Raw genomic sequence first — 19,722 nt, 5'->3', positions numbered from 1 at the left:
ATGTTTTAACCTCCCTGTTAGCCCACCACCCACCAGAGGTAGTGGAAAAGAAAGGATACTGGGAAGTGGACCTGTTTAGAAAGGTTCTTTGGAGCACAGAACCTCTGGTTCCACCTGCGTTGTCTGGAAACCAGCAGTTCACAGGTCAGCAGTGGCAGCTTGATGCATTTGCAAACCCTGGAGGATAACCCAGCAATCCTGTTCAGGAGAGTCGGGAGAGCAGACAGGGGCCAGCAGCAGGGGCACGACCTAGCAGAGACAGCCAGGCCTCAGCCTCGCTCAGGCCATCAGGAGGGACCCGGAGGGACCCGGAGGGATCCTAGAAGTTAGTTCTCTGCTCTGCCTCTCTCTTTCAGGGAAGAGAAGATCAGTGAAGACTCACAAGTGTTGCACAGCTAGCTCTATAGGCAAGCCAAGCTCAGCCTCCATCTCTATCCTTTTTCTCCAAACATCACATGTCCACCATGGGCAAGACCATTAGCCCGAGTTCATTGAAGTGGCAAGAACTGCAGCCTGCAGCACACCACAAGTTCTTTTTGTGTGCGCGCATGCGTGTGTGTGCGCGCGTGCGTGCGTTTCTATGAAGTCTCAACAAATGCAGCTCAACTATGCAATGTAAGGCAGAACAATACATACATTTCGTTAGGTAACAATCCTCCATCACGTGTCCTTTCATTTCACATGCTTGCTTTAGCAGAACATCCTCTCTCCTGTGTCTGCTTCAGCTAAATGTTCCTTCACGAGACTGCCTTAGCCTTTCACCTGTGTCCACGTCAGGAAAACACTCCTTCACGTGTTTGCCCCAGCAAAACACCATCCAACACAACTGACTTTCCAAAGAACCTTTATGTTTCCACTTCAATTGGCCGAAACAACTAGCCTCGTGAGGCTGAACATCTAGTAGATTCTTAGGCTTCCCTTTACAGCTGCCCATTGTTGGGTTAGTGGGATGGCAGACTAACTCATTACAATAAACTCACTATAGAGCAACATTGCATACATTCTGTGACTCTAGAGAACCCTAATACAGGTACAGAATAACAGGAAGTCTCCATGTGTGCATGTGCGCATGTGCGCATGTGTGTGTGTGTGTGCCTGCTTAAGTCTGCTCAAAGGACCCAGGTGAGAGAGACACCAGCCTAAAGTCCCATAGCCCCTGCTGGCACGGAGGAGCCAAAGGTTGAAGGCTGTGTACACATTTGCTTTGAAGGCACTGGCTGTGTGCTGACAGAGGCAGGAGAAAGGCCGGAGGAGACTGCATGACCCCATGGCTCTGAGCATCTAAGGAAAGCTAGCCCCGCCTGTGAATGGAGTTTGGAACTATTTCATCAGGGGATCCTTGCCTCTGATAAGGTGGGGTGAGAGTTCCAAGGCCCAGGCGTGACAGCATTAATTCGTGCATTTGGAATGGACTTAGAGCTCCCATTGACTCCTCAAAGTGAGGACTTCACACTCCCTCAAGCAGGGTTTCTCTGTAGTCCTGGCTATCCTGGAACTTGCTTTCTAGACCAGGTTGGCCTTCAGTTCAGAGATCCACCTGCCTCTGCCTCCTGAGTGCTGGGATTAAGGGGATGTGCCATATTATACTGGACTTAAATAACTACCTCTTAGCAGGCATCATAATTGTGCCCACTCCCACCCCACCCCACCCCACCCCACCCCTTCTGTGTTAGTGGTGAAGTCAAAGTGAAAGTGCTTAGCTCAGGAGAAAACACAATGGGCACTATAAACAGCTCTTATCCACTCACCCATCCATGCCTTTCTTATGAGGTTAGAGCCCAGGCTAGCTGCTGGTAGGGCGCTGGCAGGGCAGAGCAAGGTGCAACCATTTTTTAATATTTCATTTATTATATGTAAGTACATTGTAGCTGTCTTCAGACAAGAGAATCAGGTCTTGTTAGGGATGGTTGTGAGCCACCATGTGGTTGCTGGGATTTGAACTCAGGACCTCTGGAAGTGCTCTTAACCACCGAGCCATCTCTCCAGCCCCAAGGTGCAACCCTTTAAGCGCTCAGTCCTATTCTAGGCCTTCCCACACACAGATGGGATGACAGCTGGATGTCTCCCCAAGGTCAGTGAGGGTCAGAGCAAGGGAGGCCCAGAGCAGGACTCCTGCTCCAGCCGCCAGCCAGGGAGCCTATTCTCGCGTGCAGCCCTCGGACCGCTCAGACCCAGCTCCAGGCGCCTGCAGACTCGCCCCGCCTCCATCGTGCCCCGCCCTCCCAGCTCCTCCCCGTCCCCGGCTTCTCACGCCGCACCCCACCACCCGGAGCCCTCAAGTTTCTCCGAAGTTTTCCGCGGGTCCCTCTGAGAGTCCCGCCCCCTGGTCCGTGACGCAACAATGGTGCAGCGCGGCGACCAATGGGCAGCGGCGGGGGCCGGCGGCGTGAGCCAATGGCGGTGGCGGCCCGGCCCGCGGTCCTGCCCGGCCCCGGCCGCACTGCGCCGCCCGCCGCCCGCCTCTCGACCGCGCCGGCACCGGCTTTGGGAGACCCAGTCGCGGCGGCTCCGAGTGCGGCGGGCGCGGGCGGCGGCGGCGGTGGCGGCCTCCGCTCCGCGTCCTGGGGTCTGGATCTGCTCGCCCGTGTTGGGACGGCGTGCTCCTCGGCCCGCCGCAGGGACAGGGTCGCGCGGCTTGGTGAGTCGCCTGCCCCGAGCGCCCCCGTGCGCAGGTGCAGCCCCCAATCCTGGCCACCGGCCCGCAGACACTCGGGCGCGCCCCGGGAGGGGTCAGGGAGGATCTGGCCGGCGGCCCAAGCTCCAGTCACAGAGCCGCGGCCGTGACTCTGCCCAGTGACGTGGGGCGGCCGAACTTTACGTAACCCGCCCGGCACCCCACGCGTGCCAATACGGTGCACCTGGGGCGCAGGGGGCCCAGGTTCGGGGAAGGAGCTGCAGGCATGCCAACCCCCCTCCCCCAGGGGCGTCCGCCGCAGCGCACTCCATAGTGCCCACCTCTGTAACCCAGTTGCCGCTAATGGTCATGACACTGTGGACGAGGCCCTCTAGCTGTCCCAGGTCCCTTGTAACCTGGAGCTGGAGGCTGTAGGGCTCTTGGGCAGGGAGGCCAAGGGTGAATGGCCAGGGCTCAGGTTTGAGGCTGGGGGCACAAGGTTGAGGTAGGGTTTAAACTGGAGTCCGCAGTGTCTGGAACGGGCCTCAAAGAGAACGCAGGAGACCAAGGCTCTTGTCCTGGCTCAGCCTAACTTGGTGACTGACCTTGGACTAGCTTGTCCCCGGTTGAAAATTGGGATGGCAGTGTCGGCCCCCTGTGGATGGACCTGGAGTGGACGCTCCAATCCCTCCGTTGACTTCACCTTTTCCCTCCTCCCAGGAGCTCATTCCTGATGGGCAGCAAAATTGTGGATAAAGGAGCCAGAGCCACTTCCTAAGTCGGGCTGCGGGCGCACTGCCAGCCCTGGGACACCGCTTTCTCTATGTGGAAGCTCGGGTTTGGTGTGTCAGAGTGAACAAGCATCTCCAGAACCCAGGGCCGCCTACAGGAACCAGGTAGGTCTATGGGAGTTATCTCCACGACCCTCCTGGAAAGAAGCCTGAGGAAAGAGCTTGGAGTCAGCCCTTTCATGACTCCAAGAGGTGGAGTTGGGGCTGGAGTTGGGGCTTTGAGGATGATTTGGGCTCAACTTGAGCTGTGGGCCTGAGTCTTCTGGGGTGTCCCATGGGCTCCTCTTTATTTGCAGTTTGAAGGACCTGGCTCAGGTGTGAAAGGAGCCCTTTGAAGGTTCCAGGGCTGCAGAGGGTTGGCAATCGGAAGGCTCCAGCAGATCTCCAGCCTTCTCTAGCACAAGCGAGAGAGGAAGTGGAGGTGCAGAAATTCAAGCACGGTTTTGGGCCTAGGAGAGAATAGAGCTGGGGGCAGTGACAGGCAGAGCCAATTCACTTGACCCCACTTCGTCTCACAGGTTGGTCTGGGTGGTGTGACCCATGCTTTGAGGCCAGGAGACTCCTGGAGGCCAGCATGCCGTGGGACGCCAGGCCTGGACACAGCGCCAACGGAGGGCCCGAGGGTCCGGGCGCAGCTCGCTTGCGGGTGCAGAAGCAGTGCCGGAAGTCATCCTTCGCCTTCTACCTGGCAGTGCGAGATCTGCTGCCAGTGTGGCTACTTGAGGACATGCGTGCCAGTGAAGCCTTCCACTGGGACGAGCGCGGGCGCGCTGCCGCATATTCTCCATCGGAGGCCCTGCTCTACGCGCTCGTGCATGACCACCAAGCCTACGCTCACTACCTGCTAGCTACCTTCCCGCGGCGGGCACTCGCCCCTCCTAGTGCGGGCTTCCGCTGCTGCACGGCGCCCGGACCGCACGTGGCGCTGGCCGTGCGCTACAACCGCGTGGGCATCCTGCGCCGTATTCTGCGAACCGTGCAGGACTTCCCGGCTGAGGAGCGCGTGCGCTTCCTGGACCGGCGCGGCTGCAGCCGCGTGGAGGGCGGTGGCACGTCGCTGCACGTGGCCTGTGAACTCGCACGCCCCGAGTGCCTCTTTCTGCTGCTTGGCCACGGAGCTTCTCCAGGCCTTCGAGATGGCAGTGGCTTTACACCTTTGGAGCTGCTGCTGCGCCAGCTGAACCAGGACGCCAGCTCAGCCCCTACTGCGGCTGAAGCCGCCGCTGCCAACGTCAGCGCTGCCGCAGCCAACACCACTTCGTCTGGGGAGGTGTGTCAGCGTCGCCTGCTGCTGCTTGACCTGCTAGCACTGTACACCCCGGGGGGTGTCATAGGCCCAGCTCGATGTGAACTGCTAGGAGACCAGCTACGCTGGCAGCGGTTGCTGGGGGAGGACAAGTTCCAGTGGCTAGCAGGGCTGGCGCCGCCCTCCCTCTTTGTCCGTGCCATGCAGGTGCTGGTCACCACTATCTCACCTGGCCGCTTCCCGGAGGCCTTGGATGAACTGCCTCTGCCACCCTTTTTGCAGCCCTTGGACCTCACGGGCAAGGGCTAGACTCAGGGGACCCTGACACAGCATTTGGGGACAGAAGTATTTTTGAGAGCATTGTACTTGGCACTTTACATATATGGATCTTTGACTGTACAGAGGAATCTGTCTGGTCTGTTGCATGCATTTGGGGTAGGGCTGCCAAGTTGTTCCAGTGTATGAGCTCCCTGCTCAGCCAAGGATAAGGGTGAGGACCCACAGTCCCCGGGGAGGTGACAACTGAGACAGGAGAGGAACAGGAACAGAAGGTGGGGACTCTAATGACCAAGCAAGAGGACAGAATGTGCTGAGGCCCAGGGGACAAGCTTGTGTGGTTCAGACTGGTTCCCCCCCCCTGTGTTGTCAGCCTCATAAATGGCCCATGAGTTGGACTTGATCCTATGTCCAGCAGGACAAGCAGAGCTGAGCAGGTAGCTATAGCAGTTGAGTGGGAGCCAGGCTTGTATGTCTGTCTTCTCATCTCACACTGAACCATTGCTTCTCCACCCGGGCCTGGAATTGGCCCTTGGCCCTGAGTCAGGATTGGCAGGTGCTAGCCCTGGGTTTCCCCACCTGCTTCACCACAGGCTTTGGGTCCTCTGCATTCTTGTCTCCTCATCAGAACCAGGTGTGCCTTCCAGGTCCCCCTGCCCAGCCCCAGGGATGGCTTACCTACTCACAGTGGATGTTAGGTGACACTTATGGGCCTGTGTTACCCCTGGATAGGCTTCTCTCCTACCCTGGAGAGCTGCTTTCTGCTGGACACTTCAGAAGACTGGGGACTTGTTAAGGAATGTACCCTTATCCTTCAGGATAAAGGGACCCTGGCTGCAAAGTTGGGTTCACACCCTGAGGAACTTCGAGACTGGGGAGGGCCCTTCCCTATCCAGAGATTTTGCTGGGCTGTGAAATTCAACCTTTGTGGCATAGGCTTGTAGGCCATGATGTGCTGCCAGCAGCAGAGGCTAGCAGTCTGTCGAAGTGGCCAGCCTGTTTGGGGGCACCTGCTGCTCAGTGCTCCTGAGTGCAACATGCGGGGTTGGGGGTGGGAATGTCCAGGGTGCTGAGCCACAGGAGGGAAAGTCCAGAGAACAGGAAAGGCCCTAGGCTTTGCCACCTGTCCTGGGCCCGTGTTATTGTCAAGGGATTTTAGGCTGTTTCCCATGCCTGAAAAAGGGTGCTTGCTGGTACAGATCCTTCATCTAGACTGGAGGCTCTGCTTCCCATCTGCCTGAGTAGTTTCTCAGCTGTGGCAACTGTGGGTGATGGGTTAGTGTCTTCTGCCCATTCACTTCCCATGGACTTCTAGGAGGCCCCAAGTTCAGATGCCATTGGTGGTAGCTTTCCTTAATTGCAGGACATGACCAATAGCTTGCTGTAGCTCCTGGGGAGCCTCACAAGCTGGGCACCTGTTGGGGATCTCAGCTTCCCTTCACATCTCCCTACATCAGTGCCCTTTGAGGTCTGCTGGTGCAGAGCTAGGTGCTTCTCTGGCCCCTTTACATAGACAAACTGCTGCTTTCCTAACAACTTCCCCAGAGCTGCTTGACCTGGAGGAGCATCAGTGTGCTATGTAGACATTGTGGTCATCAGGGAGACCTTGTGGGAGGAAATGGCACCATAGAGGAAGGACCCAGCTTGAGGAAGGTACAGAGGGGAACATCAAGCCCGGGAGGGGTGGATTGGCTCATGATGACAAGCACGAGTGACGTGGTTGTCACCGTGGAAGGGGATTGGTTCACTGCCGAGCGGTCCCCCAGGCCCCTGTGCCAAGGCAGAAGACTCTCCAAGGACACGGATTTGGGTGGGGCCTCACTACTAGGAGGTGAAAGAAGACAGGCCCAGAGGGGTAGAGAACCCTTGTCATCTTCCTCAGAGGAAGGCCTGATTTCTGCCATAGTTGCTTATTGTCATGTGATGTCTGGTACAGGCCTGTGCTTCAGGAAGCAAGAGGGCCTGGAAAGGTGGTGCAGGCTGATAAGCAAGGCCTCACTTATCACTGGGATGACTGTTTCTGAGAGGAAGGTGGGTGGCCTCAGTGTGTGGCTTAGCTGTCCCCTCGGCCCTCCAGCCCCAGGCAGGGCTGTGGTGTCACCTGACACATTACCATCCTGGTCATGAGCTTGCAGGACTGACTAGAGCTTGCCAAGCCCTGTGCCGGCATGGCATCCACTATCAGCTAGGTGACCTTGGTGTCTCCAAAACATACAAGCGAATGGTGTTCTCTTGGTTAATTCTTCACTTGCCCCCATCAAATGTATGTGTCCCCAGGAGATCTGTACTGTACTCCGGTTAAAGAGTTCAGGAGTCAGAATTCTGGACCCTAAGGCCTATTAGGGAAGGTCAGCCCCTCAGTAATGCTGCTCCCTCTTGTGTATGCTCCCTACATGGGCTCCATCTGCCTCAGCCTCCGCTCCATTTCCTACCTAGCCTCAGTGTGGACAGCGGTTCTGTACGCTCCCTAGGAGGCAGGAAGAACACAGATTCTCCAAGGCTAGCTTCTAGTAACTGCAGGACCATAGTGGTCCTGACGATCAAGAGATCACAGTCGGGCTGGAGAGACGGCTCAGTGCTCTTCCAGACCTAGGTTTAACTCCCAGCACCCTCACAATAGCTTACGACAGTTTATAACTCCATTTCCAGGGGATCTGATGCCCTCTTCTGACCAAGTTGACCACCAGGCATGCACATGGTACACAGACTTACATGCAGGCAAAACACTCCTGAACATGAAATAAATTTTAGGAAAAAAGATGCCAGAGCTCAGAATATAGTTCACTGGTCTGACTGCCTAGCAGCTAAAAAGCCATGGGTTTGTTCAACAGCACCAAATAAACCTGGGTGTGGTGGTTGGGCATAGTGGTGTACACTCTAATCCCAGCACTCCTGAGGTAGAAGCAAGCAATGACTTCCTTGGCCATGTAGTCAGTTTTAAGTCAGCTTGGGCTATGTGAGACTGTCGCAAAAATTTTTATCAAGGTTAGCCTAGGCTACATGAGTTTTAGGCTACTCCTGTCCCTGTCTCAAAAGAGCAAACATTCATGCTGGTGTCCCCCACACCCTCTGATGACTGGCTCTGACTGTAAAAACCTGAGATGATAAGACAGACACAGAGGCAGCAGTTTGTAGCTTGATGAGTTGTGACTAATGTCTGTCTACATGGGTGTGACTGTTGTCCCAGCCTAGGGAGAAGTGTAAATCTCTCCCGCCACTGCTATCTAGACATTTAGGTTTTTTCTCTTATACAGCACAGGGCTGTCAAGATGGCTCAGTGGGTAAAGGTTGCTTGCCACCCAAGCCTGGCATCCTGAGTTCAATCCCTGGAACACATGTAAAGGGGCAAGGAAAGGATAAGTTCTCTCACCTCCACACTTGTGCTATGGAATGCACACCCACCCACACGTGCTTATAAACATACAAATGAATAGAGTCCAGCATGGAACACTGGGGTTGTGGGGAGCAGTCCAGTCCTTCAGGGGAGGCTCTGCCCACCCTGCTCATCAGTGGGCTGCTGGCTTCCTGCATGTTCATGTTGTCTTGATGTATTCTTACAGATTTTTCTTCTGGCAGTGCTGGGAGATGGAACCACATTAAGCAAGTGTTTTACACCAACCATCCCCCTGACCCCAAGATTCAGTATTTTTTTAAGATCACCATGGTAGGTACTGGAGAAATGGTTCAGTGATTAAGAATACTGGCAGCTTTTCTAGAAGACCCAGGTTCAATTCCCAACACTACATGGCAGCTCACAACTGTTTAACTCCAGTTCCTAAGGACTTGGCACATTTACACAGAGTCACATGCAGGCAAAAACACCAGTGCACATAAAATAAGAAAGATCACCATGGTGTAAGCACTTCCAATTATTTTATGAAAAGGATTTTTTAAATGCTCTTGGTGTTGATTTTGTGATATTTGACTCAAATACCATTAATACTGCAAAATTAAGAGAATTGAGTTTCTACATGTAAATTTTATTTAATTTTGAAATAAATAATACATTTACATGGCTCAACATTCAAAGAATTAAAAAAAGACACAGACTTGGAAACAATCACTGGCCAGCTGTTTGTCCCAAGTGAGAACTTGTCTCTCTCTGCGCCTCCTAAAGAGTGAAGCACACAGAGCCCCACCATGCAGTGTTCTCTACCTGTAAACAGTACTGCACTGAGAGGCCAGAAGGATTTCACACCACCCTAGATCGCCTGTGGGACCCTCCAGGACGCTCTGCTGACATCTATCCTGTGCCATTACAGGCATGTACTCAAGCTCATAAAGACAGCGGCACCCTCCCTGCTTGGTTCTATTTGTTGCCTCCTGGGAACTGAAGCCAGGGACTGCGTGCCAGGGAAGGCCTGAACCACTGTGCCACATACACAGCTCTAGTTTTGTCCTTGACTAATTTTCAGAGACGGCATTTTTAGTGTTAGGGTTTTGGACTGAGGACCCCCCAGAGGCCTTCTCAGAAGGCTATGCCTTTGGGGTCTCCCATTGGAGGATGTTTCTGTGAGCTGCCTCTTCACCTCCTTTGTCCATCTTTGTGTTGCGTTTGTTCCTACTGGTCTGGACAAGTTTGACATGGATGCCAATGTTGTGGCAATCATGACTCTCTGTTTGTTTACTCTTAAATTCAGATTTTTTTTTTTTTGAGACAGGATCTTTGTGGTCCAGGCTACTCTGGAACTTAGGGCAATCCTGCCTCAGTTTCCAGAGCGCTGAGATCGCAGGCATACTCAAGAGTCCTACGCAGATAGGGATTTCGATCTGTTGTCCATCACTAAGCCATACCCCAGCCCCACACAGGATTTCTCACTTACAGGCTCTACATTTTGAATAAGTAAAATCTCCATATGGGTTTTCTGTGGCTGTCCCATCATCTGAGTATAGAAAGCAGAGGCAGGCTTCTTGCTCAGTGGAAGGAGCGGCTCAGCACAGCAGCCGTTGGCTCCTCCCCTGCAATGCCATGGAATGCTGCCGTGCTGACTAACTACAGGGCTGCCTGGCTGCCTGGGGTGAAGGTCCTGCCATGGTCTGGGCCCCACCTGGCATGCTGGCCCTTGCTGGGGCAACTCCAGGAGTTTGTGGCATCAGCATAGGTCAGCAGATTTGCCAAGCTGGGTCCTGGTGTATGTTCACTGTGTGACTGCGAATAAGGTACCCAACCTCTCTGAGGTTGAGAGACTAACCATATTCTTCCTCCTGGGCTCTAGAGAAGGGACATGAAGCTGAGAGACCTGAACAGTAACATGGGCTGCCCTGTCTCTCCAAGAGAAACACCCCAATGGTGATTCTGAAAGAGCTACACTCATAGACTTCTTTGTATGGAATCTGACGTCTTTAGCAGGACATGGTAGTGTACATCCATAATCCCAGAACTTTAAAAGGTGGAGGGCAGGAAGATCAGCAAAGGCCATCCTTGGCTAGCTACATGGTGAACTGGAGTCCAGCCTGGGCTACAAAAGACTGACTCCTAACAATAACAAAAGACTAATGTCTTGAGATTGCCCTTCACTCTGTCTTCTTTGGGGCATTCTCTCTAGGACTGCCAGAGGGTGTGTGTTGCTGTGGAATGGTGCTGCCCGCTGTACTGTCTACACCAGCCGCTTCAAACCACCCAGGCAGTGGCGCTATGCTGCAGTGTGGCTGGGCTGCTGGGCTTACTGCAGGCCTCCCAGCTCACTCATCAGACTCAACAGTTGGAAAAAGTAAGATTTTGCATGATCTCAAAGCACAACTAAAATTTAAAACCAAGAAGACAATCGCCCAAAGCACTGAGCTAAAACTGGTCTAGGAGTGTCCAAGTTAGCCTGGGTTTAACTGCACTGTTGTCCGTGGGCTTAGGGAGTGCTGCCACGGCGAGGAGCCCGGCAAGGCGTACCATTCACAGAAGAGGATGAGCCCGCCCGGGGCTGTCCCTGCTGTCACTGAACTCTTAAAAAGGTGTCTATAAAATGAAGTACAGCCATAGCTCCCAGCAGCTCGTCACTGCTGAGATCCGGAAGCCTCTGCATCGTTACTGTTGGGGCCCTGACACATGCTTAGTAGAAAACAGACATCAAGTAACTGCCTGGACCAGGCAGGCTAAAAAAGGCAGCCAGTCTGGAGCAGTGACAGGGGCCTGGTGGGTGGGGTGGGCAGCAGGCTCAGGGAAGGACACACGGTGGGTAGCCTGCCCTTGAACCTCAGATGCTCTGTCCCAACCACTTCGATGGGACATGGCAACTGTGAGCAGAGGCACTGTATTCCAGCAGCCACTGGGGAGTCAATGCTATAGCCACTGCAGACACCGGCTGCTCTTGGGCTGAGGACATGATACTGGATGGCCACCCCTGCAAAGCTATAGCCAGACAAGGTGGGCTTAGGATAAACCGCATGAAGGAACAAAAGACCTTCATTGTTCTAAGATACATTTATCTTCTAATTTGTGAGATTTGATTTTAAGTGAGGTATCTTATTCAGGTTTGTAACATAACAAACAAAAAGGCAATTACTAGATTCATCTTTTGAGGAAGAGCCTGGCTTTAGGACACCTACAAGCACACTAGTCAAGTGTCACCCAAAGATGTCTCTAGATTAGCTCAGCACCCCTGTGCTGGACTACATGGACCATGTGGGCACCTGCACTCTGTCTGCACCCATTGGCTGTTGTATTGGTCGAGGTGGGAGGGGGGTGGGCAGCTACCCTGAGTGTGGGCAACATGACGAGGCTAGGGTGTGTGCATGCTACCCAACACAGCCCCGCACCTCATCCTGCATGGATATTTTCCCACCTGGAATATCCAGTGTGGGATGTGCGCTGTGGCCTGTATCTCTAGGAGAGAAGTGAGGGACCCCTGTGATAAAGTTAACACTGCCACCAAACACATCTAGTGGCTGCAAGCTCTGACCTGCAGGCCATGTGGTCTGGGGTTCTGGTATGGACATGTGCCCAACTCTTCCTGGCTTTGAGCCATCTGCCTCTGGTGGTGTCCCTCTTGGCTCACACCAGGCCCCGTAGTTGCTGATAAGAATTTACTGTGGTGCACAGTTAACTAGTGCATGCAGCTGAGCAGCAGCCACTGTCCCACTTGGAGGTGACCTTGGTAAGATGTCAAAGGTGCTGCTCTACAGTGACAGTTCCGAGCACATGGCTAAGGCTGTGAGTTCTGTAATGAGACCAAAACAAATACAGATGAAAACAAGTGTGGGGTGTCCAGCCTGGTGGATGAGGCATGTCCATACGTGAGCCACTGGGAGGTAGTGGCCTCCATCACAGAACCCGGCTTCCTCCTTTCACTGGCTGTCTGGGCTCCTTCAGATGACCTCCCACTCGTCCTCCAGCTCCTCAGGGTGGGAGGTGGCTGCCTGGCTGTTCTGGATGTTGTGTGAATGGCTGAACGTCTTTGTCAGTCGCTGAAGGAGACAGCCAGAGGGGCCCACTGCCCACAGCTCGTCTGATGAAGTTACTGCAAAGATGACAGCCAGTCAGTTTTGTAAACGGTATAGTCTGAGACAAGGGGCATGGGTGGTGCTTGGCCCTGGCTCTGGTCTGGACTCTATGACATTATGGTTCAGGGAAGAGGAAGAGCTGGCTGTTCATCTCTCCAACCTGTGCTGTGTTCACTTAATGTAATTTCTTTTTTTTTTTTTTTGGTTTTTTGTTTTTTGTTTTTCAAGACAGGGTTTTTCTGTGTAGCCCTGGCTGTCCTCGAACTCAAAAATTCTCCTGCCTCTGCTTCTTGAGTGCTGGGATTAAAGGCATGCACCACCACTGCCTTCACTGTAATTCCTTAGGTTTTGTTTTTGAGACAAGAGTCTTACACTATAGCCTAGATTGGCGTGAACCACTATGTAGCCCAGGTTAGCCTATAACTCACAATCTACCTCCTCAGCCTTTCAAGTATTAGGATTACAAGTGTGGGGGCTGGAGAGATGGCTCAGCGGTTAAGAGCACTAACTGCTCTTCTTGAAGGTCCTGAGTTCAAATCCCGGCGACCACATGGTGGCTCACAACCATCCGTAATGAGATCTGACGCCCTCTTCTAGAGTGTCTGAAGACAGCTACAGTGTACTTACATATAATAAATAAATAAATCTTTAAAAAAAAAAAAGGATTACAAGTGTGTAGCTCTGCATGCAGTTTGCTACAAGCTGTGGAACGAAACTGTTCCTGCGGAACCTGTGTCTGGATCCTTCCCACAGGCAGGCCTTGGCTCTGGCTCTGGCTGTGGGGATGTGGGGCTGAGTTGAAGCAGGCTCTTTACTTCCCTTCACCCCTGCCTTGCCCACCGCTCCACCACTTATCTTCCCCAGGAGACACCGAGTCCCCCAGCACCTGTGAAACAGGACACGCTGCCTGGGATTTTCTTCCAGTAGTCCCCAGCAGGATTTTTGTCTGTGACGCCATAGCGGCGGGCAAGGTCACCATTTGGACAGCGGGCCCACACAGTCCTGGTACTCAGGGCCAACTGGCAGGCCTGCAATCCTGTGGGAATGGGAAAACTTGGTATCAGCTCACCTCTGGAACATACATACAGAGCACCATTCCCAGTGCTACTCTCTCCAGACACTGTTGGCTACCAGGGTGTCTTGTGGTGACACAGTACAGTGCTGGGCACCAAGGCAGAGAGTGCCAGGAGGCTAGTCGAGTTGGGGCACGGAGAAAACTCTATTCTAGCATACCCCACAGTAGGCTGGCCTGGGTTCTCCCAGCAAGGAATGCCCTTCAGGTCTTTACCTGGCTCCTGCTTCAGAACATCTCAGACCCAACAGAACACCTCTACATGGCCCCTTGGTGGGTGACAGCCTGTTTTACAGACAGTGGGGCTGGGAGACCTCAAGTTAAAATGATTTCAGCTCCTGTCTTCCGTGGCTGTGTGTGGGACAATAGGATAGCTGTTACATTGTTCCTACCTGGCACGTGCTCCCAGTCTGTCCCCACAGGCATCTCCTCAGTGATTCCCGTCCGCACATGCACATTCCATCTGCTATCCAGGGCCCACAACATCTGGTCATTGGGGCTGGAATGGACGCTGACCAATGTGACCCCAGCAAGCTGGAAACAGGAAGGGTCAGTCCTCAGAGAAGTCCTCAGAGAAGGACAAGGGTTTAGGGAGCTCTCCAGCAAGCACACTGCAAGCACACGCGTGCACACACACACACATGCACGCACGCACGTAAGCACGCACGCGCACACAATTGGAAATCACTGAGATGGCGCCGTCTCTTTGAAGAGTGATTAAATACAATCCACAGACACTTAGCTAACTAGGAGAAAAAGAGAAGGCGAATTAATAAACTTAAGAGATGAAAAATGGAGAGTTGCAAAAAAAAAAATACCAATGAAATCTAGAGGGTCATTAGGGAATGCTTCCCAAAAATCTGTATTCAAAAACTCTACAGGAATTCTTAGATATAAGGATGAATTCTTAGACATATGTGACCTACAAACCTACCTCAAGAATTATAGAAAGCAGATGCTTTGATAAGAAATGAGATAGACATGGCAATCGCCTCCTGACAGACAAGCCCAGAACAGAGGGCTTCATGGTTTCTTTCAAAAGACCTTAAAAAAGGAACACACACATCGAGCTCTTGGAACTAGTCCACAAGGCAGAGAGGACCTGAATGTTATCAAACATATTCATCCTACCAAAACCAGACAGGGACAAAATAAAAAGGGAAACTACAGTCTGATTTCCCTGGTGAACACAGATATGAAAATTCTCAGTAAAATACTTGCAAAGTGAATTCAAGAACATAAAAAGACATATATCTCAATCAAGTGTGTTTTAATCCAAAGATGCAGGAATGGGTCATCATATGAAAACCAATACATTATAGTACATAGATAAGACAGAAATCACATCTCTGAAGATGTAGATAAGGCCTCTAACAAAGCTCAACATCACTTCATAATAAAAGCGCCAAAGAAACTAGAAATAGAAGGAATATACCTCAACATAATAAAAGCTGTATTCAACAAACCTCTAGCCAACATTATATAAGCAGAGGAAAACTGAAAGCACTTCCTCTGAAATTATGAATGAGACAGAGTGGACTCTTCATCCTGTCAGTACAGTGCGTGAACTACTAGCCAGACGACAATAAGCAATGTAAACAGATGAGGTGGAGATGGATAGGAAGGGTAGGATATGGAAGGAAGAAGCTGAGTTACCTCAATCTGCAAATGGCAAAGCTCGACCAAAAACCTGAACCCTAATATACACTATAAACAAAGAAGTAGGATAAAAAAAACTGATATTAAAACCTAGGAGCTTGTTTTATGAAATTGGAGAGACGATGCAGCCATTAAGCGCACTGGAAGCTAGAAGACCTAAGCTCAGGTTCCTGCACCAATACAGTACCAGGGGATCTGATGCTGGCTGCCTCTGCAGGCACTGGAATGAATGTGGTGAATGTAAATTGATGCAAGCATGAACATTTTCAAAAAATTAGGAGTTTTCCTATAAGTTAATAACAAATTTGCTAGCCGGGCAGTGGTGGCACACACCTTTAATCCCAGCACTTGGGAGGCAGAGGCAGGCGGATTTCTGAGTTTGAGGCCAGCCTAATCTACAGAGTGAGTTCCAGGACAGCCAGGGCTACACAGAGAAACCCTGTCTCGAAAAACCAAAACCAACCAACCAAACAAAGAAACAAAACAACAACAACAACAACAAACGTCTAACAAACATCCAGAGGAATGGGTAGATGGCTCAGTCTAGCACTTCCATGTAGTATGAAGACCTGAGTTCAGATCCCTTAGCACCAGGTGAAAGCTGGGCATGGCAGCACACATCTGTAACCATGGAGACAAACACATCAGTCCTGAGGCTTCGCTCCTTAGCCAGTCTAGCTTACTTGTTGGCACCAGGTCAGTAAGAAATACTGTCTCAAACAAACCAACAAACAAAACAACAAACAAAAATATAAAAAATAAAAACAAATAACAACAAGAAAGCAGAGGCACATGATGCTGACCTCTGGTTTCACATGATGCTGACCTCTGGTTTCACATGTGCATGTATAGGCACACACCCACATGTACACACAGATATGCATATGCCATACTCACAAAGTGGAGTAAAAAATTTTATTCATAACATCAACAAACAAACAAGTGGAGCTGGAGAGATGTCTCAGAGGTTGAAGAGCACTGCCTGCCCCTCCAGAGGTCTCAGGTTCAATTCCCAGCACCCACATGGCAGTTCACAACTGTCTGTAACTCCAATATCTGACACCTTCACACTGACATAGATGTAGGCAAAACACCAATACACATAAAATAAAAAATAAATAAATAATTTACAAAAGACATACAACAGTAGAAGATATAAAAACTCTAACAATTTACACTAGCACAGGGAGGTGAGAGAGCACTACAATGAAAACTACAACCCTGAAGAAACAGTGAAGGCCCTTAGGAGATGGAAAGACCTCCCACACTCATGGGCCAGTACACACACTGAAACCATCCACAGGACCACAACACATTGACAGCTGTGGAATTCATCTTCAGTGTGGGCAGAGCACACAATACTGGATGGCCAATAATGCCGCTGCACAGAGATGCCTGGGGAAGGTGGCTCAACAGCTGAGCAAAGATGGCTCAGGAAGAAGCAGAGCCTGCTCAGGATGGGGTCAAGTGAGGGCAGGTACCTGAGGACTCCTTTAATTCAGCCAGAGAGCCCACAGTGCTATAAAAGACCCATCACTTGCTCTAGCTGTAGAGGCACCCCAAATACGGACATAAATCTCTGCGAACTCCAATTCTGAAACCTGCTAAATACAACTAAAAATATTTCCCTCAAGTCCTCCTAAGTACTAGCAAGTCTGAAAACTGAGTCATTTGTTTTGAGTATTTCGTTGAAACTTCACTCTAAAACTACTATCAGAGGGAGGTTCTAACAGAGACCAGGACACAAAAATAGAGGCTCTGCTCCTTTCATGTGCCATGGTGCCCTCTGTGCTCCACCTCTGCTCGGCTCGGAGGATGTCCCAAATGAGACAGGAAGCCTGAGCAGGGTACAGAGGACCCAAGGGCACAAAGGTCACTCAAGGTCTGCTACGGATCCACCACACACTTCCTAAACCTCAGATGCAGAAAACCCTCCTGACTGTTGTATCTTTTAATGGCCTCTTTGCCATCCCTCATTGCTGAACTTTCTCATTTGTAGAAAAGTCCCTGTTGGTCTCATCATTAACCTGTGAGTGACATCAGTGAGCTCAAGATGGACATGAGCTCTCTCATGGCTCACAGAGTCAGGGTCCCCACACAGGCCTAGGACCCTAGAGCCAGAGGAGGGAGCCAGATCAGGTATCACACACCCATGTCTGCATTCAGCTCTGCCACTTATGTGGCCAGAGCTCGCTAAGGCCAATAGGCAAAGCTTGCCTCAGGGTCAGAACTGCTGGGCTGTCTCCAAGACCAGGAAGAGCAGCCCTGCCAAGGAGGAGTGCGGTTGGCAGGTGCTATAAGCTGAGCAGGAGTGTAGCAGGAAAGCACTAAGGTAAAAGGAGCTGCTGCAGGTGTGTGTGTGGTGCGTTGGAGGGGCTCTGGCTGTCAGAACAGCAGGAGCTGTGGTTAATCTGTTGTGCTGAGAGAAGGGTCAAGCAGACTTCCGAGGAGTGTGGAACATTCAGTTTTCATTTTCCCGAAGGGGCTGGATGGGTATGCATCTTGGTGTTTTAGGTGATTCTATCATGGGCCAGAGCTTTGGGGCAGCTCTGTATCACCTCCTAGACATAAGGCCTCAGGCAACTTCCTGAACCACTCTGAGCTGGAGTCTGCTCTGTCACCTGGAGACAGAAAGCTGGGTATTCTGGCGCACGCCTATAGTCTTAGTACTTGGAAGGCTGGTGCAGGAGGATCACTACAAATTCAAGGCCAACCTTGGCTACAGGTAGAGATCGTTTTTCAACAAAACAAAAATCGAGGCATGGTGGCACAGTTACTCAGCACTCAGGGAAGAGGCTGGAGGATCAGGAGTTCAAAGTTAGCTTTGGCTACACAGTACATTCAAGATCAGCCTAAAGACAGGAGAGCCCATCTTTAAAAACCAACAACAAACCAAACATAAAGGAAGAGGGAGGGGCTGGGCAGTGGTAACACACACCTTTACTCCCAGCACTTGGGAGGCAGAGGCAGGCGGATTTCTGAGTTTGAGGCCAGCCTGGTCTACAGAGTGAGTTCCAGGACAGCCAGGGATATATAGAGAAACCCTGTCTCGAAGAGCCAAAAAAAAAAAAAAAAGAAGAGGGAGGGAAAGGAGTGGCTGCTTTCTGCAGAGCCACAGAGGAGGACAGAGGAGGACAGGTGAGTTCAGAGCACTCAGGCTGCCTCAGGAGGCCATCTGGGACAGCTCAGTGTCACCCTAACCTTGGTTATGGCTCAGCAGGTAAGAGCACTGACTGCTCTTCCAGAGGGCGTGGGTTCAATTCCTAGCACCTACATGGCAGCTCACAATGTTTATAACTCCAAGATCTGAACCCTCACACAGACATACATGCAGGCAAAACACCAATCATTGCACATTAGGAATGGATGAATGGATGTATGGATGAACTACACAGTCAGTGCCACACTGTTAGGGACTCCGATAGAAGCCTCAGCAAGGGTGGGTCTCAGTGAGGCTCTACCTCACAGTAGGGATGTGTGCTGGACAGGCCCTTAAATTGTTCCAAGCAAAGCAGCAAAGCCACTTGCTGGAGAAGCAGGGAGAACGGCCTCTGGCTTCAACTTCTTGGGGGCAAAGAATAGGATGAAGGAAAGGGTATATCCTGGAAAAGTGCTTCCTGAAGGCCCCCCGCCCCATCCCCCCATCCACAGCTTCTTTCCTCTTCCCCAGGATCCAGTGTGAAAAGCACCGGGATTTACACATTCCCAGGCAAAATGAGTTCCTTCTACGACACACTGCAGAGTACGACGTGAGCAAACGGCTCTGTTCAGAAGCACTACTGAAGGGGCCGATGTTTAGCAGCCACTTGGAGTTACTGCTTCACTCACAGCATAGCTTTGAGGTCCTTTCATGGGACTTTATTCCATTTCAGCATTTTCCTGCACCAAACTGTCACATCACCTTCAAATCACCCCAACTAAAGTTTTCTGCCCACATCTTGGTTTTGTTTTCTTGAGATTACTGTGGAATCAAGATGGAGAAAGGAACAGAGGCTTGTGATGTGACACATGTCCCCCATGATCAGGATGCACAGAGGTTCCTGTGGCAGAGGCTGGGGAAAAGTCTTTGGCACCATAATTGTAGTCTAGCTCTTTACTCAACATGGCCATTGCTAATGTGCTCAAGCCCTACTCACAGCCCATTGCCATTGCATGGCTTCAAAGATGCATCATTGTAATCAATAGAGTTCGAGCTATCAGTGGAATATTACTACCAAGCAAAGCACTGTACACAAGAGTGTGGGGAAGAAATAAGGATTAGAGCAGAAATAGACAAAATATAGGAAAACAATATAGAAAACCAATAAAACCAAAGATGGCATTTTGAAAAGAAGATAAAGTGGACAAAGTCTATGATGAGCTGAGAAAAAAAGAGGAGCAGGAGATGGCTTAGTGAAGATGGGAGGTAGAGACAGGAGAATCCCTGGAAACTCCCCAGGTCAGTTAGCCTGCTGCACACCTGCTCAAACAAGGAAGAGGAGGAGGACACTCAACTGCCTCATGTGCAGTGTACAGGGCCATATTCATATGCATCAAAGTACACACATATCACACAAAAAAGGAAAGAAGCTGGGCGGTGGTGGTGCACGCCTTTAATCCCAGCACTTGGGAGGCAGAGGCAGGCGGATTT

General features: G+C 51.4%; 2 protein-coding genes across 10 annotated transcripts in view; one reads left to right on the top strand and one right to left on the bottom strand.

Moving 5' to 3' along the window:
• Positions 1-2,387: 2,387 nt before the first annotated feature.
• On the top strand, positions 2,388-5,050 carry Ankrd9 (ankyrin repeat domain 9). 5 transcript variants are annotated; one of them, XM_031355858.1, is made up of 4 exons: positions 2,388-2,638; positions 3,335-3,510; positions 3,702-3,826; positions 3,924-5,050. In XM_031355858.1, the coding sequence occupies exon 4, from the start codon at positions 3,980-3,982 to the stop codon at positions 4,958-4,960; it is 981 nt and encodes a 326-aa protein (XP_031211718.1). In that variant the 5' UTR covers positions 2,388-2,638; positions 3,335-3,510; positions 3,702-3,826; positions 3,924-3,979; the 3' UTR covers positions 4,961-5,050. The 5 variants fall into 5 exon arrangements, with proteins under 5 accessions (XP_031211718.1, XP_031211719.1, XP_031211722.1 ...); XM_031355861.1 differs by lacking the exon at positions 2,388-2,638 and adding an exon at positions 2,906-3,018; XM_031355863.1 differs by lacking the exon at positions 2,388-2,638 and adding an exon at positions 3,083-3,210.
• Positions 5,051-8,889: 3,839 nt separating this feature from the next.
• Positions 8,890-19,722, bottom strand: part of Tecpr2 (tectonin beta-propeller repeat containing 2) — a 92,968-nt gene continuing 82,135 nt past the window's right edge. For all 5 annotated transcript variants that reach the window (XM_031357697.1, XM_031357700.1, XM_031357701.1 and 2 more), the window contains 3 exons: positions 13,826-13,967; positions 13,248-13,397; positions 8,890-12,378 (listed from right to left, as the gene is read on the bottom strand). In XM_031357697.1, coding sequence (XP_031213557.1) covers positions 12,227-12,378; positions 13,248-13,397; positions 13,826-13,967 — 444 coding nt within the window. In that variant the 3' untranslated portion in view covers positions 8,890-12,226. The remainder of the gene's footprint in view (positions 12,379-13,247; positions 13,398-13,825; positions 13,968-19,722) is intronic.

This window comes from Mastomys coucha, unplaced genomic scaffold, assembly GCF_008632895.1.
Source record: "Mastomys coucha isolate ucsf_1 unplaced genomic scaffold, UCSF_Mcou_1 pScaffold6, whole genome shotgun sequence".
NCBI lineage: Eukaryota > Metazoa > Chordata > Mammalia > Rodentia > Muridae > Mastomys > Mastomys coucha.
This window is presented reverse-complemented; position numbering and strand designations above follow the sequence as displayed.